Source organism: Panicum virgatum, unplaced genomic scaffold (genome assembly GCF_016808335.1).
Source record: "Panicum virgatum strain AP13 unplaced genomic scaffold, P.virgatum_v5 scaffold_4547, whole genome shotgun sequence".
Lineage (NCBI taxonomy): Eukaryota > Viridiplantae > Streptophyta > Magnoliopsida > Poales > Poaceae > Panicum > Panicum virgatum.
In genome coordinates, this window is record NW_024376404.1 from 32,538 (window position 1) to 57,607 (window position 25,070).

General features: G+C 43.2%; 3 protein-coding genes across 3 annotated transcripts; all 3 read left to right on the forward strand.

Annotated features, from left to right (window-relative positions):
- LOC120694285 lies at window positions 1-1,451 on the forward strand. Its single transcript, XM_039977448.1, has 2 exons — window positions 1-903; window positions 1,329-1,451. The coding sequence occupies exons 1-2, from the start codon at window positions 58-60 to the stop codon at window positions 1,449-1,451; spliced, it is 969 nt and encodes a 322-aa protein (XP_039833382.1). The 5' UTR covers window positions 1-57.
- Window positions 1,452-1,469: 18 nt separating this feature from the next.
- LOC120694283 (disease resistance protein Pik-2-like) lies at window positions 1,470-6,273 on the forward strand. Its single transcript, XM_039977446.1, has 2 exons — window positions 1,470-1,919; window positions 4,057-6,273. The coding sequence occupies exons 1-2, from the start codon at window positions 1,674-1,676 to the stop codon at window positions 5,806-5,808; spliced, it is 1,998 nt and encodes a 665-aa protein (XP_039833380.1). The 5' UTR covers window positions 1,470-1,673; the 3' UTR covers window positions 5,809-6,273.
- Window positions 6,274-14,120: 7,847 nt separating this feature from the next.
- On the forward strand, window positions 14,121-20,851 carry LOC120694286 (disease resistance protein PIK6-NP-like). Its single transcript, XM_039977449.1, has 4 exons — window positions 14,121-15,477; window positions 15,903-15,974; window positions 16,026-16,493; window positions 18,635-20,851. Exons 1-4 carry the CDS (start codon window positions 14,185-14,187, stop codon window positions 20,384-20,386), a joined length of 3,585 nt encoding a protein of 1,194 aa, XP_039833383.1. The 5' UTR covers window positions 14,121-14,184; the 3' UTR covers window positions 20,387-20,851.
- Window positions 20,852-25,070: the final 4,219 nt, after the last annotated feature.

Here is a 25,070-nt window from a genome sequence, read left to right on the forward strand (position 1 = left end):
GATGTGAACCAAAGGAACATACGCTACAGCCTCACCGGCAGCTCTGGAGATCAGCAGATGCTGCCAGCTCCTGCTGCCAGCAAGAGGACCCTGGACATCTTCATCAAGCCCAGGGATGGCTTTGATAATCAGGCAGGCACTTTGGACCTCGCCAGATTGATAAAACGGGAGGGCAAGGAACTTCAAGTGATTGCCGTGTGTGGAACAGGAGGAGATCTTGGGACAACATCCATCATCAAGAAGGCATATGACGAGCCTGAAATCTGTGGCATGTTTCCATGTCGCGCTTGGGTGAAGCTGATGCATCCTTTCAGTCCCCATGAGTTCATCCGGAGCTTGTTGGTTGAGTTCAGCACAAATTCTTACAAGACCCAAGAGCCCAATACCGAAGGGCTCAAGATCCAAGAGCCCAATACCCAAGGGCCCAAGACCCAAGAGCCCAAGACCCAAGAGCCCAAGACCAAAGATCCAAAGACACAAGAAGAACCCAATACCCAAGAGCAAAAGACCCAAGAGCCCAATATCCAAGAGCAAGGAGTTTTAGAATTAGAAGTACAAGAGCAAGAGCAAGAGCAAGGAGTTAACACCGGAAGTCTGCAACAAGTGCTGGAGGTGATGAAGGCAACCCAAGAAAGTATGCTTGCAGAATTCATGGGGAGAATCAAGGAGAAGCCATACCTCATCGTCCTAGAAGGTCTCTCCACCATCGTGGAGTGGAATGCCATCAAGACATTTCTTCTAGACATGAAGAATGAGAGCCGAGTTGTTGTGTCAACGCAGCAGGTTGAGATGGCAAGCCTGTGCGCGGGACAGCCATACCACGTATGGTTGCTCCGGGAGTTCTCAACTGAGCACTCCGTCTACGCCTTCTCAAACTCAAAGGACCTTCCCAAAAAACCACTGGTAAATACCAACAAACTGCTTTTAAAAAAGCTTTCCTACATTTTTGTACATGTCTCTATATATCTACTCCTTCCGTTCCAAATTATAAGTCATTCCAAGAATTTCGGAGAGTCAGAATTTTCTAAATTTGATCAAATTTATACAACAAGATAATAACATTTACGATACCAATTAAGTATCATTAGATTCTTTGTTAGTTATATTTTTATAGTATACCTATTTGATGTCATAAATCTTTATATTTCTCTTTATAATTTTGGTCAAACTTTAAAATAGTTTGACTATCCAAGATTCTTGGAATGACTTATAATTTGGAACGGAGGGAGTATTTACTACTAGTTACATACATAGTGCTCATCCTACATGAATACATGTGCTGATGTTATGCTTCTTGCTTTGCATACATACGTACCTCTGCTTTGCAGGTTAATGAAGCTACCACATTGGACAAGTGTTTGAGTGACGAGGACACAGAGTCCTCAGACCATTGGCTGAAAGTACATGGCCTTCGTGGGCGCGATTCGGAACTAAGTACACTTTGGGGCTAGGTACAAACACACAGTGTGGTCTCCGTCTGCGGGGTGGCTGGTGCTGGGAAATCTTTTCTCGCCCAAGTCCTCCATACCCATTATAGTCCTCGAGCTCATGGTTGGCACCATGGAAGCTACGTTGTTAATGTACCCCATCCGTTCGATATCACGGACTTCTGTGAGAGCTTGTATCTTGAAATCTTCTCAACACCACCAAAAGAAGGCGAAGATATCTTCCGGATGTGTTGGAAACATCTTGAGCAAAAACCGTGCCTTGTTTTTATTGACGGCTTGCGGTCCAAGGAAGATTGGGACTTGATAGAAGCTAACTTGATACCGGCTGTACCATTGTTATCTTTCCCTTTTGGAGGCTGTACCATTGTTATTACCAGGGAAGAAAGTGTTGCCAGACATTGTGCAACGTCACCTGATGCAGTGTGCCGGGTCAAAGGTCTAGAAGCTGATGCGGCCCGTCATCTCTTCCAGGTGTGTCGTCAACTTGCTTCATGCATGCTAACGATCTAACTAGTCACATATAATATGATCAACTCATCATTTGGGGGCGTGACAACTTGAATATCTATAACAATATGTCTATCCCAATATAAAAATGCATCAGTAATCAGTTAGGGATCCAACATTTGATGTGTCATCCTCCATTCTTGTTTGATCTAAACTAGCCCATTAATACATGCCCCTACTATGCGGGTTACAATGTTAGATGGACAATTATAAGATCATTGATAAAAATTAGTACCTAAAACATATCAAAATTGCTTATCTTATTGTGCACACCATCTCTCTCTCTCTCTCTCTCTCTAACACACACCCATTAAATACTCTGCAATCTCTGTATGTTCACAATAAATTCATGGACTATTATATATGTTTCGCCATCAAATTTCATGTTGTCCCTTTCGCATAATCTCTCCTTACATTAGTTTAAATTATGTTAATTCTAATTGTAGCCTATATCTAGTGAGGTATGAATCTATATTTAGCTTTCAAACATTTGTCTTATTAGGTACCACAATTTCTTTATCCACATGTTAACTATAAACAGTATCTCTTATTGTACCTTTCATTAACTTCCCTTTAGTATTTTTGCTAAAAAATAGATACTAGGTCTTATGCTATACTTTTTTTAGTTACTGCGATGGCATAAACATTCATTTCAAGTATATTGTTTTTAGTTACTGCAATGCCATAAATAGTCATTTCAACGGTACATATTGAATTTTCTCTAACAAAGAAAACTCTATGTGTAGTAGTATTTTAAAAAATAGAGTACATACAACTAAAGTATCATGTAATTATTTTACAATTCTTTAGTCAAAACTTTAATTAAAAATTCTAAGAAGTAGTTACATAATTTATTATCACGAATTACCATACAATACCAATTGGAGGCCTCAAATTTTCACAAGTTTGTTTAGGGGTAAAAAGAAAAATCCTACAAAATGTTCACAATAATTAGAAACATTTGGTCTTTCATTTTGGTAGACTCCAATCACAATCACCAATATTAGACATTGAATCTATTATCTATTGCCAAAAAAACACCTCTACTATTCAAAAAACACATAAAAGGAACACTCTAAATTTGCTTTTGATTTACCCATCTATGCCATTATACGTATTCAAAATAACCCAACCTTTTATTAAATTACATACATATGTCATCATGATAGATAGTTTGGAATAACTTAATTTGTTTATATAAATTTCCCATCTTCTATCATTATGAATGACAAATAATGTATGTCTTAAAATTTGTTTCTAAATTATCAGCATCCACCGTTACAAAAAATCATCTCTGGACGAATACTAACAAAGCTATTACATAAAATAATATTGTATTGGGGTGAGCATTGTTATCCCATCTTAGATCTCACTTCGTGTGGTATCACCGATCCTAAGTGATGTGGTGTTAGTTTTTAATAATAAGTGTGCCCTTTTAGTACTTAAGCATGCAGTTTAGGACATAAATTCATTATTTAAATAAAATATAAAAATAAAGTTAAGAAAAACAATAAGAGTTATAAGAAATCATGGCAGATGAATAGATTTATTTAAAAATCAAAACATAGATGCACGGTGCCATAACATACATGATTGCAATAAGTGCCACCAATGCTAAGCTAAGGTTTGAATTAATTTTTTCGAGGAAAAACTATTAGTACATGTGGAAAATATATGCAGATTGTATTAGGAAACAAACAAATAGAGAAAACTTGTGAATTAATATAAAGTTACTTTTATTAGTCATAGATATTTGATAATCAAATGTAATACTTACGTCTTCTAACTCTCAACCATGTGGGAAAATGGTTTGATGGACTGTAGTTAATATAATGAAAATAAATAACAATGTCATTGTAGTTAATATATTTACATATTGCAATCTGATATATTGATAGTAGTTGAATTGTCTAGTGAATTATAATATTTACCATAATGTTATAATAAATCACTTAGTATGGACTTACAATAGTCTTGTAAGTTAGTATAGTAGTTGAATTGTCTAGTGATATATTGATATGATATTATAATATATATAATTTTTTGCTCTTTTTCTTGTTATATATGTACTAATACAATTTGTATTTCCTATATACAACAGGACACCTTTAAACCTGACGGAATCTCTAAGGGCGATTCTAACATGATGGCTGAAGCAGATCTTATCATAGACAAGTGTGGCAGACTTCCCAAACTAATAGTTGCTTTAGCTGAGTACTTGGCCGAAGTACCAAACGTCATACGGGAGGCCCGGCGTCTGAATGCCAACTTTATGTATGCACTGAAGACGACCAGGAAGGGACTTGATAGCTTCCGGGACGTATTCACCTGGATGTATTCAAGATTTCAGGCTTGTCATCAACTACTCAGGAAATGCATCTTCTATCTGTCACTATTTACTCAAAGCAGTATCATTCGTCAGAATCGTTTGGTGAGGCGGTGGATTGCAGAGGGCTACTCTGAGGGCACTGACAGCAACAGCATGGTGGAATATACAGAGAAGCTCATCCACGAGCTTATCACCATTGGCATGATGGAGACACATACCAAGGCCGGTGACATGAGAATGACTTCTTGTCAGATCAACTCATTGTTCCTGGACTACTTCATCTCAAGGGAGATGGAAGAGAACATTTTCCTTCCACTAGAGGTCTCCGTACTGGTGCAGGACAGCACGATGAACACACAACGTGCAGGACAACACCTGGCAATAGGGAGCAGCTGGAAGAGGGACAAGTTTGTGTTTGAAAGCTTGGACTTCTCACGGCTGCGGTCTTTGACTGTATCCAGAGAGTGGAAGCCATTCTTCATATCTGACAGGATGAGAGTGCTTCGAGTTCTCGATCTGGAGGACACAAGTATAACAGATGATGATGTCGAAGAAATAGTGAAGAAGCTGCCTCGCCTCAAGTTCCTCTCCCTGAGAAGATGCACAAAGGTTTCTTGCCTGCCAGATCTGTTAGGTAACCTGAGGCAGCTCCAATCTCTGGACATAAAGCACACCTCTGTGACTAAGCTTCCTAAGAGCATCATCAAGCTGCAGAAACTTCAGTATATTAATGCCGGCACGAAGGTAGCGGCGTTGACTGACGACGAGCCCTCAACACCACGGAGGATTATTAGGCATGGACATGTTGTTGCTTGTGATGGCGTCATGGTGCCTGGAGGAATTGGGGCACTGGTCGCCATGCACACACTGGGTGTTATCAACGTCAACACAAGAGGTGGTTGGGCCACCCTGAAGGAGCTCAAGAATCTGACCCAACTCCATAAGCTAGGAGTATCTGGCATCAGTAGGAGTAACTTCAAGGGGTTGTTTTCTGCTATAGTGGGCCATAACCATTTGGAATCCCTATCGCTGCAGCTCCACATGGACAAGGATTTGGACTGGTTGGCTAAACTCACCCCTCCAGGGAACCTACAACGTCTCAAAATACACGTACATGTAGAAAAATACGCACACTGGAGCTGCCTACAGGCCCTTGGGCAGGTGAGAAGGCTGCAGACCCTTAGCTTTCGTTTCAAAACGGAACAAGATGTTGAGCTCCAGTTCAGTGACATGATGGACAGTGGCACCTGGTATGCACCCAACCAATTCTGTGAACTCAAGGTCCTCGAGATAGCTTGCAGCTCCAACCTACATGTCAAGTTCGCAGAAAATGAGATGACTGAACTTGAGCTGCTCAAGGTTCACTGCTTGGAAGGGTCGTCGCTCAAGTTTTCTGGGATAGAGCGTCCAGCTAAACTCAAGTATGTGTGGCTCAAGGGTTCTTTTGACGACACAGTCAAGGCAGAATTGCGGCAGAAAGTTAAGCAGCATCAGAACAAACATCTTGATTTGAAACTGGAGTAACAATGTTTATCCGGATAATGGTGGTTGCTGCAGGTCCACACTCTTCTGGCTGGTGCATATTATTTTATTTCTCTTTGTCCGATCCTCTCAATACTCTTTACTTCCTATCTTCTCAACCAAAACTAGACAGGTAGTCACTCAATTTCAAATTCTCAAATTGTAAGTATCTAGATGTATTGTATATCTAAGTGTGTAGCAAGAACTATGTAAGAAAAATAAAGGCGAAACAAAGTGCATATTGACATTAGTAAGCCTACAGCTAGTGTATCTTGTAATTTACTTTTACTCCATCTAGTAGTTGCCTTGGCTTCCAAGTAAATGAGAAAACTTGGCATCCAAGTAGTCTAAGGCATCTTTGCTTTATGCAAGGAATATGCTAGGGGTAGTGGGTGGTCTGCTCTACAAAAGCAAGGCAACCGCACATGGTCTGTAACTGAACCGAGAGCTTTGCTATTTTCAATTCAATCCAAGTGGCCCTCAGGTCAAGCTGACCTCCGGGCGTTTGGCCTACTGTGTGCATATCTAGGCAACAATTGGTATCGGAGCCTAGGGCTTCTACGCCGCCACCGCCACATCTGCCATGTCCACCTCCGTTGAGCGTGCCAGCCGAGCAGCCGATGCGACCACAAAGGAGAAGGGTGCCTTCACCCCGGTTGAGGATGGCACCCTCTTAGATCCACAGAGGTAACGGGCTAGACCGGGTTTGGGTCGCGGGTCGAGTTAGAATTAGGGCCAAACATGTTAAAGACTTTGGTGGGGCCCGCGAGGATAGTTAGCATTTGAAATTAAATTGAGGGGCACTCCTCAATTTAATTTCCACACAAGTTCAACCAAGCAAATAAATCCGATCAAATTCGAATAAACAATGTAGATCCATTAAAATCCAAATACTTCACACTAACAAAAAAATAATCGTTAATTCAATTCAAAATTTTAATTACCAGAGATTTTAGAAGGTAGAATTAACACTTAAATGAATTTACTACAGCATACCACTCAAAAAAATTTGAAATACACATTTTTCGACTTTAACAATCCAGAAAAATCTATGATGTTACACAGGGGGAAGAAGCTAGGCTCCCTGAATCATGGTCCATAATTGTGGTCCTGAAGACCAGTGGATCCCAAAGACCTAAAGATTGAGCCTGATCTTGAAGATCAAACTATTATACTCTTTTTTTTCTTGGTGAGTTTTTCCCACTCACTACCGGATTCTGGCCATTTGTCGTGTGCCCAAAGCATACGGCGAAGGCCCCAAAACACACGGCATACATGTTCGCCGTGCCCGGCCCACGGCGAATCCTCGACGGCGACCAAACACGACGGCAAAGCCGGCTTCGCCGTGTGCTTTTTATCGGGCACACGGCAAAGACCTTTCCCGTGTGTTTGGGCCGGCAAACGGCAAACTAGAGCACATGACGGCGGGGACGGCCACGGGGGATGGTAACGGCGCGAGGAGGCGACGCTGGATTCGAAGTTCGCCATGTACCATGGATCCTGGCACACGGCAAAGATTTGAACTTCGCCGTGTGCCAGATCCTGGCACACAGCAAAGATTTAAAAAAATAAAAAAAGATTCTGTTACAGCTGCCGCGCGCCACAGGCGCCACCGCGTCCGGCCGCCGCCGCACGCGCCGCCGGCCGCTGCACGCGCCCACACGCCGCCCGCCACGAGTCCAAGTCGCCGCCGGCAGTCGCGTCCTGCCGCCAGCCGCTGCACTCGCCCGCACGCCGCCCGCCGCGAGTCCGAGCCGCCGCCCGTGGCTCGTGGCCGCCGCGCCTGTGGCCGCCGCGCCTGAGCCGCGCTCGCCGCTCCCGTCGGCTCCCTCAGGCTCCAGTGCCCTGCCCCGGCCGTGACATTATTTTAGTTTTAGATTATGCGAGATACACTATTACTTGCATGCTGACCACGATCGAGGCCAGACTCCCGTTAGCAATGGAGACTGGAACTTACGATGGCTTGGACGAGCGCAAAGATGGCGATGGTGAGGTAACGTCCGAAGAAGGAGTCGGCGAGGAAGCCGCCGAGGAGGCAGAGCAGGAAGGAGGTGCCCATGAAGTCGGTGACGACGTTGGCGGCCGCGGCGCTGGGCAGGTGCATGGTGCCCGTCAGGTAGGTGACCAGGTTCACGGCGATGCCCATGGTGGACAGCCGCTCGCACAGCTCGATGCCGAGGGCCAGCGCCACCGGCACCCAACCGCCAGTGCTCGACTTGTCAGAGAGAGATGAGAGGGAGCGTGTGTAGTGGAAGATGAAGGAGAGAGAGAGGAGGGGGAGCGTGTGTGGTGGAGTTAAGTCATGAGCCGTAGTTCGCCGTGTGCCAAGATCCAAGACACACGACGAAGTCTTACTTCGCCGTGTGTCAGACTCTAGACACAGCAAAGTTAATTTCTATTATTTCATGTCCACTAGTTTCATAATGAAATATTTAAAAATTAACTAAACATGAACACTCATATTTTTTATACGGCCTCAATGACATGATAAATATTTTTTTACTAACTCAAATTTCATTGTTTCATGTCATTATTTATTATATTTTAATTATGTCAATTAAAATAGTTTACTTGCAATTAATACATTAAAAATACCAAATGGACCCGGAAAAATATGAAAATTCAACATAAAGCAATCATTAACGCATATTGTCTATAGAAAAAGTTTAAAAGTCAAACTCAATTTTTTTATCATGACACGTACAAATCTAAACTCATCCTCTTTCTTCTCTCTGAAACTTCTTCGGGAAACACTCAATTTGTAAGCATCATCGTGGCAAAATGTTCATATCGTGCTCAAATTTTTACCATACATTCCACATAAGATAGCATGAAGCTGCGGCAAATCTCATAATTTTCTGACGTCATTCTAATTTTATAGAATTGAAATACTATTTGCATCATCGTAATGTTTCATTACCAGAAACTTTGAAATTTCATTTGAACTATTAGTTAAGGTTTCACACTACAGTCAATATCATGAAAATCATTTCAACAATTTTTTTCCTATTATTTCATGCACTTTTCATTAAAAATTGATTTATACCACAAAAATCATCTAAATGAAATAAATTAGTTAAATAGAACTAACATTTCTATAAAAATCTCATATTCAAACATTTAGTATCAAACAATATATTGAAAATGTAGATAAATTTTGGGAGGAAAAATTATAACATTTTAATTAAATTTGCCGTGTGCTCAAGGGTGGCACACGGCAAAGGTTGCTTTTTGCCGTGTGCCAGAGATGGGGCACACGGCAAAGGGTGTTGTTCGTCGTGTGCCTCTCTGGGTACTGTGACACCTCAGGTGTTAGCACATTTAAATACAATCAATGTACCTTAGTTAAAGTTAAAAGAAAAATTTGAGAAATTAATTCAAAGAGAAAGGATCAAATAAAAGACAAATCATACAAAAGAAATTAAAGGAAAAAGAAAAAGGAGTGAAAAGCTACTCAAAATTTAATTCAAAAATGTGCACAAAATTTTTGTTGGCTCATGAGAGGTGTTTCAATTGACATGTGCTCAATTGACCTTCAGCCAAATTCAAGTCAAAAACTGAAAAAAAAAACTAAAGTCTTTTTGTGCAAATATGCAAATGTACCAATAGTTCAAAATGTGGGGTCCAAATGAAAATTTGCGTAACACGAAAGTTGTAGATCTTGAAAAATTATGCAAAAGTGGTATCCAACACTTTTCCATTTGAGCCCTCCAAATAGGAGAAAAATTTTGTTTACCAAAAGGTCCCTGGAATTTCAGAAATCCCAAATAGGCCCTCACCTTCACCTCTCTCTCTCGGTGCTCTGTTTTCCCGCCGCCCGCCGTACGCCGCCGGTGGACTTCGTCCACCGCGCGCCCGCGGCCAAATGGACCCAGGGGAGTCTCTCAGCGCCACCTGGCCGCCCCTTGGCACCTCCTCGCGCGCACACGCGTCTCAGACCCCTTCCCGAGCCGCCACGACACCCCCGGCCGGCGCAGCGCCGCTGCAGCTCCGCCCGCTCGCCGTCGAGTCGCCCAGGACCAAATCGACCCCCCCAGTCACTACATTCCTCACCCAGGAGCTCTTTGGCCTATAAAGACCCCCAGAACTCCACAGTCGCGCCCCTTCTTCCCCTTCTTCCTCCTCTCGCCGCTCCGCCATGGCCGCCGAGATCCAGCTCTTGCGGACCGGCTAGCCCAGCCCCACATTGCCCCCTCCGACCACCGCAATAGCTTCGCCACCTCCTAGATACGCTCCACGCGCGCGGAATCGAACCCAAACCTCCTCCCGACGCCGTTCCCCTTTTGCGCCGCCGCCGGCGAGCTCAGGCTCACCGCGGACCGGCCAGCTCCGAAGGAGACCGAGCACGACAGCTACCCCAGAAGCATCCACGAGCTCACGCGGTGCTCGTGTGCGCCTTGTTCCCCTACCCCGAGCCCTCCTTCACATCCAGCGCCGGCGAACCGAACAACCGACCCGCCATCAACGCCGACGAGCTCAAAACCGTGCACCAAACACTCGAACGTCGACCAGGGTAGGTGTTCCTCGATCCCTTCTCTCCCACGCGCCTCCCCGTGGCAGCCCCGGTAAGCCCTGCACCGCAGAACACCACCGGCAAGATGCCACGGCGGAGAAGGCCGGCGAAGGACCCGGTTGTAAATACTTTTCTTCGTTCAAGGGTGTTTCTGCAAGTTTTTCAGTGTATACCAGTGAACTCCTAAAATGCGAAACAAATCACAGAAAAATCGGAAAAATGTAAACTCAACTGATCTGGATTCCTTGTAACAAGATCTACAAATTTTGTAACATTCACATTTGCAGAAACTCAACCAAATTTAATCTAGGGAAAAGAATAAGAAAACCATCTTATGCATGTTCATGAAGTTCTGCCCATCAAATAACCTTGATTTTTGGATATGTTATCACTAATGGAATTTTAAGATCACATTAAAAAGATGGCACCCAACCAAAGCAGTATCATATTGGAACAATCAAGATTCTCTAATCTGTTGTTAGCTTTCTCGATTTAATTCTGGAAAATATGCACATGAACTTGCTCTGAAATTTTTACTGCGTTCATGTAAAACTAAAACACTGTTAATATCTAAATTTCATATTTATTAGAGTTCATTTGCTATATACCATGATTTATGCTTGTGTAATCAACTTAATTCCTCATATATATAGTTCTTATGCTCAGAAAAACCTATATTTATTTCTGGAGTGTCTTTTTAGCTCTGTGTTCTTGTCTAAAAATTTTGAGCTGCAGATACTGAGTTTTACTTTGTCGAATAATCATGCTTAGCATCTTAGGGCTAGGTTTACTATTTTTGTTCTGAGTAATCTATAATGTTTCTGATCGTTATTTTTGGGCATGATCTTGTTTAGAGTATGCTCTACCCGTAATAAAAAGTTCATATGCAATACTGGTTAAATGCACCTTGAGAAATTTATGCAAACTCATGCTACATATAGACACGCACACTAGTATCAATTATTCCTCACAAGCACATACGCACGTGATCTACGCACGCTTCCTTTCTTCTCTTTCAGAACAAAATGACTTTTTATAGCACATCTATGCATGCACAAGCGAGAGCAAAAAAAAATTTTAAAGTACAAAATCTCGTCAAACACCCACCTTTAAAAGAACTGTGTTCCTTTCTTCAGCGTCTATATATATGTTTTCTTCAATGTTTGGGAGGGCATGTCCCCAGACAGGGACGGGAGCAACCTTGATCCGGGCTTTCCAAATGCCCACAGAAGAGAATTATATTGATCACTGCGAAACTAACCTCCGGCAGTTTCACATCCACAGGGAAGAAACTGGACACAAAGCATCACTACCGGACTTCCAAATTTTGCCGAGTGTCCATTACACTCGGCAAAGGACAGGTTCCACTCGGCAAAGTCTTTGCCGAGTGTAACACTCGGCAAAAGACACTCGGACTTTGCCGAGTGTTGGATTACGGGCACTCGGCAAAGGCTTTGTCGAGTGCCCTGACACTCGGCAAAGCAGCTACATGGCGCCACCCTGGTCCGGCGCTTTGTCGAGTGTCTAACGGCAGGCACTCGGCATAGTTTGAATTTTTGCCGAGTGTCCGCGGCAGACACTCGGCAAAGTTCCCGCGCCAGGTTGCCGCCACGTGTCCACTTTGCCGAGTGCTGGACTTTGGCACTCGGTAAAGTTCCCGCGACAGGGTGCGGCCACGTGGCTATTTTGCCGAGTGCTGGACTCTGGCACTCGGCAAATTTTCAAATCTTTGTCGAGTGCCTTTTCTTTAGCACTCGGCAAAGTATGCTGACCTGAGCAGGCCCCTTTGCCGATTGTTTTGGATTAAACACTCGACAAAGTGGTGAATTTTTCTTTTTTTGTTCCTTTTTTCTCTGTTTTTTCCATACAAATACAACAGAAATATATATAAATGCAGAGGTCGTTACATGCAGTTATAGTCCATCACATATAATTGAGAATTACGAGAATGACATCGATACAAATAACACAGTCCATCACATATATCACAAGTCCAATACATAACACGAGTCCAATACATAACACGAGTCCGATACATAACATTCCATCAAAAAAAGGCAAACAAATTATTTGCCGAGTGCTGGCTCAGAGGGCACTCGGCAAAACCATCCTTTGCCGAGTGCCAGGTAAGGGGGCACACGGCAAAGAACTTTTTTTAAATCATTTTTTGACACCCTCTCTTTCTCGTTTCAGCATATTTTCAAAATTTGCTGCAACATACTTTGGAAATATCTTGTCAAATTTACTACACAATGCATATTCCAAAAATTACCAAAATTAACCATTATTTCATGTAGTTTTAGCTCAAGTTCCATTTATATAAGTGCAGAAAAAATAATAATTATCAAACGGATTCAAAAAATTACCATTTTTTGACATGATATGATCATTGATGTCTATTGGCTATAAAAAAAAATTAGAGGCAAACCACAAATCGACTGTCACTTTCACTTCAAATCATACCGCACCATTCTCAACAATTTTGAAACTTCTTCAGAAATGTTCCTGGTTGTGAGCAACGTACGTGACAACTTGTGCGAAACATTGTCAATTTTTTACCATAGCCTCCACATAGGATATCTTGACATCTTGTCAAATTTCAGGATTTTCGGACTTCGTTTACTTTTTATAGAACTTAAAATCCGCTCGGGCACGCGATCGAGGTCGTGTTTCCTTAACAACATGTTTGAATTTTCTTTTGATTTCATAAATAAGTCCTCAATGTCGGTTGAATAGTATGAATATAAATTTTTTACTCATTTTTTTCATATATTTGAATCACTTGCAGTTCAAATTTGATTTGATTCAAAAAATTGATGAAAATACAATTAATTCATAAAATATATAAAATACATTTAAAAATACACCAAATTTGAACATGGAGTACCACATGTTGTATGTATTGGGTACAAAAAAATTTGAGGTCTACAATGGAAAAAAATTAAATATTTGCTGAGTGCCAGCGAAATGCACTCGGCAAAACAAACTTTGCCGAATGCCTGCAAAAAACACTCGGTGAAGATTCGGGTTTGCTGAGTGCCTGACGACCGGCACTCGGCAAACAATAACGGCCGTCAGCCGGTTTGACGGCTGGCGCACGCGGCGGCCACGTGCGCAAATGTTGCCGAGTGCCTGCCCCGCGGAACTCAGCAAAGGTATTGTATGCCGAGTGTTGGACTTTTGCCGAGTGCTGGAACTCGGCAAAAATGGAATGTACCGTGCGCGGAAGCTTTGCCGAGTGACTGGGGCTCGGCACTCGGCAAAGAGGTTGTTTGCCGAGTGCTCGTGGTTTGGCACTCGGCAAAGCACCGAGCACTCGGCATATATGCCGTTTCCGGTAGTGCATCCATGGTTTTACCATTTGGCAGTGATCCTCTCATTCATTCTAACCTAGAATCCAGAACTGTCCGGCTTGCCAAAGACGCCCTAAATGTGCTTTCTTTGGCCTCCATGCTTGGGTTGGTTCAGTGTACTGTGGTGCTTCCGTGCATTAGCTTACCTTCTTGCAGACCCAATGCCGGCATTAGCAGCGACGCTAACTTCAGCTTCTCCGTCACAAGAAATAACAGATAAAGAGATTCTTTTAGTGAATAAAGGGAAACTAGATGCAAAGTTGTTTATGTTAGGTACACGGCTAGGAGAAATACCATGAGTGTTTGCTCGCTATTTGCACATCTTGGAAAGCAAACTGTTCTTTGCTTGCTTCTCCTATCAGATATGTTGCTTCAGATCTGATGACAGGAGTCCTATTTATAGTCCCCTACCCTTTGCTTTGTGACATTGCAGGTGTATAGCAGGGAGCGTTGTCACCATTTGCTTTTGCCATCCTCTACATAGAGACCAAGAGAGAGAGACAGAGAGCAACAATGGCAGATCTTGCCATTGGGATTTCCAAGACGGTGGTTGAGAAGCTGGTGAACAAGGTCAGGTCCGCTGTCAAGGAAGAGGCGGAGAAATGGCAGATCCTGCAGCGTGACATTGTTTTCATCAAGGACGAATTCGAGATGATGCAATCCTTCCTCAACACCACCGGGCGGGAGCGCATGAAGAACCAGGTAGCAAGGACTTGGGTGAGGCAGGTTCGTGACCTGTCTTACGACACTGAAGACTGCATCGAGTTCGTCCTTCACCTGGACACAAAGCGGGCGACCTTCTTCTGGCAATTCTTCCGCTTACTGAAGCCCAAGGTGGTACCAGCAGCGCTGCCGCTGGACCAAGCCGTCGCCGAGATAAAGCAACTCAAGGCCCAAGCTGAGGATGTGAACCAAAGGAACATACGCTACAGCCTCACCGGCAGCTCTGGAGATCAGCAGATGCTGCCAGCTCCTGCTGCCAGCAAGAGGACCCTGGACATCTTCATCAAGCCCAGGGATGGCTTTGATAATCAGGCAGGCACTTTGGACCTCGCCAGATTGATAAAACGGGAGGGCAAGGAACTTCAAGTGATTGCCGTGTGTGGAACAGGAGGAGATCTTGGGACAACATCCATCATCAAGAAGGCATATGACGAGCCTGAAATCTGTGGCATGTTTCCATGTCGCGCTTGGGTGAAGCTGATGCATCCTTTCAGTCCCCATGAGTTCATCCGGAGCTTGTTGGTTGAGTTCAGCACAAATTCTTACAAGACCCAAGAGCCCAATACCGAAGGGCTCAAGATCCAAGAGCCCAATACCCAAGGGCCCAAGACCCAAGAGCCCAAGACCCAAGAGCCCAAGACCAAAGATCCAAAGACACAAGAAGAACCCAATACCCAAGAGCAAAAGACCCAAGAGCCCAATATCCAAGAGCAAGGAGTTTTAGAATTAGAAGTACAAGAGCAAGAGCAAGAGCAAGGAGTTAACACCGGAAGTCTGCAACAAGTGCTGGAGGTGATGAAGGCAACCCAAGAAAGTATGCTTGCAGAATTCATGGGGAGAATCAAGGAGAAGCCATACCTCATCGTCCTAGAAGGTCTCTCCACCATCGTGGAGTGGAATGCCATCAAGACATTTCTTCTAGACATGAAGAATGAGAGCCGAGTTGTTGTGTCAACGCAGCAGGTTGAGATGGCAAGCCTGTGCGCGGGACAGCCATACCACGTATGGTTGCTCCGGGAGTTCTCAACTGAGCACTCCGTCTACGCCTTCTCAAACTCAAAGGACCTTCCCAAAAAAACACTGGTAAATACCAACAAACTGCTTTTAAAAAAGCTTTCCTACATTTTTGTACATGTCTCTATATATCTACTCCTTCCGTTCCAAATTATAAGTCATTCCAAGAATTTCGGAGAGTCAGAATTTTCTAAATTTGATCAAATTTATACAACAAGATAATAACATTTACGATACCAATTAAGTATCATTAGATTCTTTGTTAGTTATATTTTTATAGTATACCTATTTGATGTCATAAATCTTTATATTTCTCTTTATAATTTTGGTCAAACTTTAAAATAGTTTGACTATCCAAGATTCTTGGAATGACTTATAATTTGGAACGGAGGGAGTATTTACTACTAGTTACATACATAGTGCTCATCCTACATGAATACATGTGCTGATGTTATGCTTCTTGCTTTGCATACATACGTACCTCTGCTTTGCAGGTTAATGAAGCTACCACATTGGACAAGTGTTTGAGTGACGAGGACACAGAGTCCTCAGACCATTGGCTGAAAGTACATGGCCTTCGTGGGCGCGATTCGGAACTAAGTACACTTTGGGGCTAGGTACAAACACACAGTGTGGTCTCCGTCTGCGGGGTGGCTGGTGCTGGGAAATCTTTTCTCGCCCAAGTCCTCCATACCCATTATAGTCCTCGAGCTCATGGTTGGCACCATGGAAGCTACGTTGTTAATGTACCCCATCCGTTCGATATCACGGACTTCTGTGAGAGCTTGTATCTTGAAATCTTCTCAACACCACCAAAAGAAGGCGAAGATATCTTCCGGATGTGTTGGAAACATCTTGAGCAAAAACCGTGCCTTGTTTTTATTGACGGCTTGCGGTCCAAGGAAGATTGGGACTTGATAGAAGCTAACTTGATACCGGCTGTACCATTGTTATCTTTCCCTTTTGGAGGCTGTACCATTGTTATTACCAGGGAAGAAAGTGTTGCCAGACATTGTGCAACGTCACCTGATGCAGTGTGCCGGGTCAAAGGTCTAGAAGCTGATGCGGCCCGTCATCTCTTCCAGGTGTGTCGTCAACTTGCTTCATGCATGCTAACGATCTAACTAGTCACATATAATATGATCAACTCATCATTTGGGGGCGTGACAACTTGAATATCTATAACAATATGTCTATCCCAATATAAAAATGCATCAGTAATCAGTTAGGGATCCAACATTTGATGTGTCATCCTCCATTCTTGTTTGATCTAAACTAGCCCATTAATACATGCCCCTACTATGCGGGTTACAATGTTAGATGGACAATTATAAGATCATTGATAAAAATTAGTACCTAAAACATATCAAAATTGCTTATCTTATTGTGCACACCATCTCTCTCTCTCTCTCTCTCTCTCTCTAACACACACCCATTAAATACTCTGCAATCTCTGTATGTTCACAATAAATTCATGGACTATTATATATGTTTCGCCATCAAATTTCATGTTGTCCCTTTCGCATAATCTCTCCTTACATTAGTTTAAATTATGTTAATTCTAATTGTAGCCTATATCTAGTGAGGTATGAATCTATATTTAGCTTTCAAACATTTGTCTTATTAGGTACCACAATTTCTTTATCCACATGTTAACTATAAACAGTATCTCTTATTGTACCTTTCATTAACTTCCCTTTAGTATTTTTGCTAAAAAATAGATACTAGGTCTTATGCTATACTTTTTTTAGTTACTGCGATGGCATAAACATTCATTTCAAGTATATTGTTTTTAGTTACTGCAATGCCATAAATAGTCATTTCAACGGTACATATTGAATTTTCTCTAACAAAGAAAACTCTATGTGTAGTAGTATTTTAAAAAATAGAGTACATACAACTAAAGTATCATGTAATTATTTTACAATTCTTTAGTCAAAACTTTAATTAAAAATTCTAAGAAGTAGTTACATAATTTATTATCACGAATTACCATACAATACCAATTGGAGGCCTCAAATTTTCACAAGTTTGTTTAGGGGTAAAAAGAAAAATCCTACAAAATGTTCACAATAATTAGAAACATTTGGTCTTTCATTTTGGTAGACTCCAATCACAATCACCAATATTAGACATTGAATCTATTATCTATTGCCAAAAAAACACCTCTACTATTCAAAAAACACATAAAAGGAACACTCTAAATTTGCTTTTGATTTACCCATCTATGCCATTATACGTATTCAAAATAACCCAACCTTTTATTAAATTACATACATATGTCATCATGATAGATAGTTTGGAATAACTTAATTTGTTTATATAAATTTCCCATCTTCTATCATTATGAATGACAAATAATGTATGTCTTAGAATTTGTTTCTAAATTATCAGCATCCACCGTTACAAAAAATCATCTCTGGACGAATACTAACAAAGCTATTACATAAAATAATATTGTATTGGGGTGAGCATTGTTATCCCATCTTAGATCTCACTTCGTGTGGTATCACCGATCCTAAGTGATGTGGTGTTAGTTTTTAATAATAAGTGTGCCCTTTTAGTACTTAAGCATGCAGTTTAGGACATAAATTCATTATTTAAATAAAATATAAAAATAAAGTTAAGAAAAACAATAAGAGTTATAAGAAATCATGGCAGATGAATAGATTTATTTAAAAATCAAAACATAGATGCACGGTGCCATAACATACATGATTGCAATAAGTGCCACCAATGCTAAGCTAAGGTTTGAATTAATTTTTTCGAGGAAAAACTATTAGTACATGTGGAAAATATATGCAGATTGTATTAGGAAACAAACAAATAGAGAAAACTTGTGAATTAATATAAAGTTACTTTTATTAGTCATAGATATTTGATAATCAAATGTAATACTTACGTCTTCTAACTCTCAACCATGTGGGAAAATGGTTTGATGGACTGTAGTTAATATAATGAAAATAAATAACAATGTCATTGTAGTTAATATATTTACATATTGCAATCTGATATATTGATAGTAGTTGAATTGTCTAGTGAATTATAATATTTACCATAATGTTATAATAAATCACTTAGTATGGACTTACAATAGTCTTGTAAGTTAGTATAGTAGTTGAATTGTCTAGTGATATATTGATATGATATTATAATATATATAATTTTTTGCTCTTTTTCTTGTTATATATGTACTAATACAATTTGTATTTCCTATATACAACAGGACACCTTTAAACCTGACGGAATCTCTAAGGGCGATTCTAACATGATGGCTGAAGCAGATCTTATCATAGACAAGTGTGGCAGACTTCCCAAACTAATAGTTGCTTTAGCTGAGTACTTGGCCGAAGTACCAAACGTCATACGGGAGGCCCGGCGTCTGAATGCCAACTTTATGTATGCACTGAAGACGACCAGGAAGGGACTTGATAGCTTCCGGGACGTATTCACCTGGATGTATTCAAGATTTCAGGCTTGTCATCAACTACTCAGGAAATGCATCTTCTATCTGTCACTATTTACTCAAAGCAGTATCATTCGTCAGAATCGTTTGGTGAGGCGGTGGATTGCAGAGGGCTACTCTGAGGGCACTGACAGCAACAGCATGGTGGAATATACAGAGAAGCTCATCCACGAGCTTATCACCATTGGCATGATGGAGACACATACCAAGGCCGGTGACATGAGAATGACTTCTTGTCAGATCAACTCATTGTTCCTGGACTACTTCATCTCAAGGGAGATGGAAGAGAACATTTTCCTTCCACTAGAGGTCTCCGTACTGGTGCAGGACAGCACGATGAACACACAACGTGCAGGACAACACCTGGCAATAGGGAGCAGCTGGAAGAGGGACAAGTTTGTGTTTGAAAGCTTGGACTTCTCACGGCTGCGGTCTTTGACTGTATCCAGAGAGTGGAAGCCATTCTTCATATCTGACAGGATGAGAGTGCTTCGAGTTCTCGATCTGGAGGACACAAGTATAACAGATGATGATGTCGAAGAAATAGTGAAGAAGCTGCCTCGCCTCAAGTTCCTCTCCCTGAGAAGATGCACAAAGGTTTCTTGCCTGCCAGATCTGTTAGGTAACCTGAGGCAGCTCCAATCTCTGGACATAAAGCACACCTCTGTGACTAAGCTTCCTAAGAGCATCATCAAGCTGCAGAAACTTCAGTATATTAATGCCGGCACGAAGGTAGCGGCGTTGACTGACGACGAGCCCTCAACACCACGGAGGATTATTAGGCATGGACATGTTGTTGCTTGTGATGGCGTCATGGTGCCTGGAGGAATTGGGGCACTGGTCGCCATGCACACACTGGGTGTTATCAACGTCAACACAAGAGGTGGTTGGGCCACCCTGAAGGAGCTCAAGAATCTGACCCAACTCCATAAGCTAGGAGTATCTGGCATCAGTAGGAGTAACTTCAAGGGGTTGTTTTCTGCTATAGTGGGCCATAACCATTTGGAATCCCTATCGCTGCAGCTCCACATGGACAAGGATTTGGACTGGTTGGCTAAACTCACCCCTCCAGGGAACCTACAACGTCTCAAAATACACGTACATGTAGAAAAATACGCACACTGGAGCTGCCTACAGGCCCTTGGGCAGGTGAGAAGGCTGCAGACCCTTAGCTTTCGTTTCAAAACGGAACAAGATGTTGAGCTCCAGTTCAGTGACATGATGGACAGTGGCACCTGGTATGCACCCAACCAATTCTGTGAACTCAAGGTCCTCGAGATAGCTTGCAGCTCCAACCTACATGTCAAGTTCGCAGAAAATGAGATGACTGAACTTGAGCTGCTCAAGGTTCACTGCTTGGAAGGGTCGTCGCTCAAGTTTTCTGGGATAGAGCGTCCAGCTAAACTCAAGTATGTGTGGCTCAAGGGTTCTTTTGACGACACAGTCAAGGCAGAATTGCGGCAGAAAGTTAAGCAGCATCAGAACAAACATCTTGATTTGAAACTGGAGTAACAATGTTTATCCGGATAATGGTGGTTGCTGCAGGTCCACACTCTTCTGGCTGGTGCATATTATTTTATTTCTCTTTGTCCGATCCTCTCAATACTCTTTACTTCCTATCTTCTCAACCAAAACTAGACAGGTAGTCACTCAATTTCAAATTCTCAAATTGTAAGTATCTAGATGTATTGTATATCTAAGTGTGTAGCAAGAACTATGTAAGAAAAATAAAGGCGAAACAAAGTGCATATTGACATTAGTAAGCCTACAGCTAGTGTATCTTGTAATTTACTTTTACTCCATCTAGTAGTTGCCTTGGCTTCCAAGTAAATGAGAAAACTTGGCATCCAAGTAGTCTAAGGCATCTTTGCTTTATGCAAGGAATATGCTAGGGGTAGTGGGTGGTCTGCTCTACAAAAGCAAGGCAACCGCACATGGTCTGTAACTGAACCGAGAGCTTTGCTATTTTCAATTCAATCAAGTGGCCCTCAGGTCAAGCTGACCTCCGGGCGTTTGGCCTACTGTGTGCATATCTAGGCAACAATTGGTATCGGAGCCTAGGGCTTCTACGCCGCCACCCGCCACATCTGCCATGTCCACCTCCGTTGAGCGTGCCAGCCGAGCAGCCGATGCGACCACAAAGGAGAAGGGTGCCTTCACCCCGGTTGAGGATGGCACCCTCTTAGATCCACAGAGGTAACGGGCTAGACCGGGTTTGGGTCGCGGGTCGAGTTAGAATTAGGGCCAAACATGTTAAAGACTTTGGTGGGGCCCGCGAGGATAGTTAGCATTTGAAATTAAATTGAGGGGCACTCCTCAATTTAATTTCCACACAAGTTCAACCAAGCAAATAAATCCGATCAAATTCGAATAAACAATGTAGATCCATTAAAATCCAAATACTTCACACTAACAAAAAAATAATCGTTAATTCAATTCAAAATTTTAATTACCAGAGATTTTAGAAGGTAGAATTAACACTTAAATGAATTTACTACAGCATACCACTCAAAAAAATTTGAAATACACATTTTTCGACTTTAACAATCCAGAAAAATCTATGATGTTACACAGGGGGAAGAAGCTAGGCTCCCTGAATCATGGTCCATAATTGTGGTCCTGAAGACCAGTGGATCCCAAAGACCTAAAGATTGAGCCTGATCTTGAAGATCAAACTATTATACTCTTTTTTTTCTTGGTGAGTTTTTCCCACTCACTACCGGATTCTGGCCATTTGTCGTGTGCCCAAAGCATACGGCGAAGGCCCCAAAACACACGGCATACATGTTCGCCGTGCCCGGCCCACGGCGAATCCTCGACGGCGACCAAACACGACGGCAAAGCCGGCTTCGCCGTGTGCTTTTTATCGGGCACACGGCAAAGACCTTTCCCGTGTGTTTGGGCCGGCAAACGGCAAACTAGAGCACATGACGGCGGGGACGGCCACGGGGGATGGTAACGGCGCGAGGAGGCGACGCTGGATTCGAAGTTCGCCATGTACCATGGATCCTGGCACACGGCAAAGATTTGAACTTCGCCGTGTGCCAGATCCTGGCACACAGCAAAGATTTAAAAAAATAAAAAAAGATTCTGTTACAGCTGCCGCGCGCCACAGGCGCCACCGCGTCCGGCCGCCGCCGCACGCGCCGCCGGCCGCTGCACGCGCCCACACGCCGCCCGCCACGAGTCCAAGTCGCCGCCGGCAGTCGCGTCCTGCCGCCAGCCGCTGCACTCGCCCGCACGCCGCCCGCCGCGAGTCCGAGCCGCCGCCCGTGGCTCGTGGCCGCCGCGCCTGTGCCGCCGCGCCTGAGCCGCGCTCGCCGCTCCCGTCGGCTCCCTCAGGCTCCAGTGCCCTGCCCCGGCCGTGACATTATTTTAGTTTTAGATTATGCGAGATACACTATTACTTGCATGCTGACCACGATCGAGGCCAGACTCCCGTTAGCAATGGAGACTGGAACTTACGATGGCTTGGACGAGCGCAAAGATGGCGATGGTGAGGTAACGTCCGAAGAAGGAGTCGGCGAGGAAGCCGCCGAGGAGGCAGAGCAGGAAGGAGGTGCCCATGAAGTCGGTGACGACGTTGGCGGCCGCGGCGCTGGGCAGGTGCATGGTGCCCGTCAGGTAGGTGACCAGGTTCACGGCGATGCCCATGGTGGACAGCCGCTCGCACAGCTCGATGCCGAGGGCCAGCGCCACCGGCACCCAACCGCCAGTGCTCGACTTGTCAGAGAGAGATGAGAGGGAGCGTGTGTAGTGGAAGATGAAGGAGAGAGAGAGGAGGGGGAGCGTGTGTGGTGGAGTTAAGTCATGAGCCGTAGTTCGCCGTGTGCCAAGATCCAAGACACACGACGAAGTCTTACTTCGCCGTGTGTCAGACTCTAGACACAGCAAAGTTAATTTCTATTATTTCATGTCCACTAGTTTCATAATGAAATATTTAAAAATTAACTAAACATGAACACTCATATTTTTTATACGGCCTCAATGACATGATAAATATTTTTTTACTAACTCAAATTTCATTGTTTCATGTCATTATTTATTATATTTTAATTATGTCAATTAAAATAGTTTACTTGCAATTAATACATTAAAAATACCAAATGGACCCGGAAAAATATGAAAATTCAACATAAAGCAATCATTAACGCATATTGTCTATAGAAAAAGTTTAAAAGTCAAACTCAATTTTTTTATCATGACACGTACAAATCTAAACTCATCCTCTTCTTCTCTCTGAAACTTCTTCGGGAAACACTCAATTTGTAAGCATCATCGTGGCAAAATGTTCATATCGTGCTCAAATTTTTACCATACATTCCACATAAGATAGCATGAAGCTGCGGCAAATCTCATAATTTTCTGACGTCATTCTAATTTTATAGAATTGAAATACTATTTGCATCATCGTAATGTTTCATTACCAGAAACTTTGAAATTTCATTTGAACTATTAGTTAAGGTTTCACACTACAGTCAATATCATGAAAATCATTTCAACAATTTTTTTCCTATTATTTCATGCACTTTTCATTAAAAATTGATTTATACCACAAAAATCATCTAAATGAAATAAATTAGTTAAATAGAACTAACATTTCTATAAAAATCTCATATTCAAACATTTAGTATCAAACAATATATTGAAAATGTAGATAAATTTTGGGAGGAAAAATTATAACATTTTAATTAAATTTGCCGTGTGCTCAAGGGTGGCACACGGCAAAGGTTGCTTTTTGCCGTGTGCCAGAGATGGGGCACACGACAAAGGGTGTTGTTCGTCGTGTGCCTCTCTGGGTACTGTGACACCTCAGGTGTTAGCACATTTAAATACAATCAATGTACCTTAGTTAAAGTTAAAAGAAAAATTTGAGAAATTAATTCAAAGAGAAAGGATCAAATAAAAGACAAATCATACAAAAGAAATTAAAGGAAAAAGAAAAAGGAGTGAAAAGCTACTCAAAATTTAATTCAAAAATGTGCACAAAATTTTTGTTGGCTCATGAGAGGTGTTTCAATTGACATGTGCTCAATTGACCTTCAGCCAAATTCAAGTCAAAAACTGAAGAAAAAAAAAACTAAAGTCCTTTTGTGCAAATATGCAAATGTACCAATAGTTCAAAATGTGGGGTCCAAATGAAAATTTGCGTAACACGAAAGTTGTAGATCTTGAAAAATTATGCAAAAGTGGTATTCAACACTTTTCCATTTGAGCCCTCCAAATAGGAGAAAATTTTTGTTTACCAAAAGGTCCCTGGAATTTCAGAAATCCCAAATAGGCCCTCACCTTCACCTCTCTCTCCCGGTGCTCTGTTTTCCCGCCGCCCGCCGTACGCCGCCGGTGGACTAAGTCCACCGCGCGCCCGCGGCCAAATGGACCCAGGGGAGTCTCTCAGCGCCACCTGGCCGCCCCTTGGCACCTCCTCGCGCGCACACGCGTCTCAGACCCCTTCCCGAGCCGCCACGACACCCCCGGCCGGTGCAGCGCCGCTGCAGCTCCGCCCGCTCGCCGTCGAGTCGCCCAGGACCAAATCGACCCCCCAGTCACTACATTCCTCACCCAGAGCTCTTTGGCCTATAAAGACCCCCAGAACTCCACAGTCGCGCCCCTTCTTCCCCTTCTTCCTCCTCCCGCCGCTCCGCGCCATGGCCGCCGAGATCCAGCTCTTGCGGACCGGCTAGCCCAGCCCCACATTGCCCCCTCCGACCACCGCAATAGCTTCGCCACCTCCTAGATACGCTCCACGCAGCGCGGAATCGAACCCAAACCTCCTCCCGATGCCGTTCCCCTTTTGCGCCGCCGCCGGCGAGCTCAGGCTCACCGCGGACCGGCCAGCTCCGAAGGAGACCGAGCACGACAGCTACCCCAGAAGCATCCACGAGCTCACGCGGTGCTCGTGTGCGCCTTGTTCCCCTAACCCCGAGCCCTCCTTCACATCCAGCGCCGGCGAACCGAACAACCGACCCGCCATCAACGCCGACGAGCTCAAAACCGTGCACCAAACACTCGAACGTCGACCAGGGTAGGTGTTCCTCGATCCCTTCTCTCCCACGCGCCTCCCCGTGGCAGCCCCGGTAAGCCCTGCACCGCAGAACACCACCGGCAAGATGCCACGGCGGAGAAGGCCGGCGAAGGACCCGGTTGTAAATACTTTTCTTCGTTCAAGGGTGTTTCTGCAAGTTTTTCAGTGTAT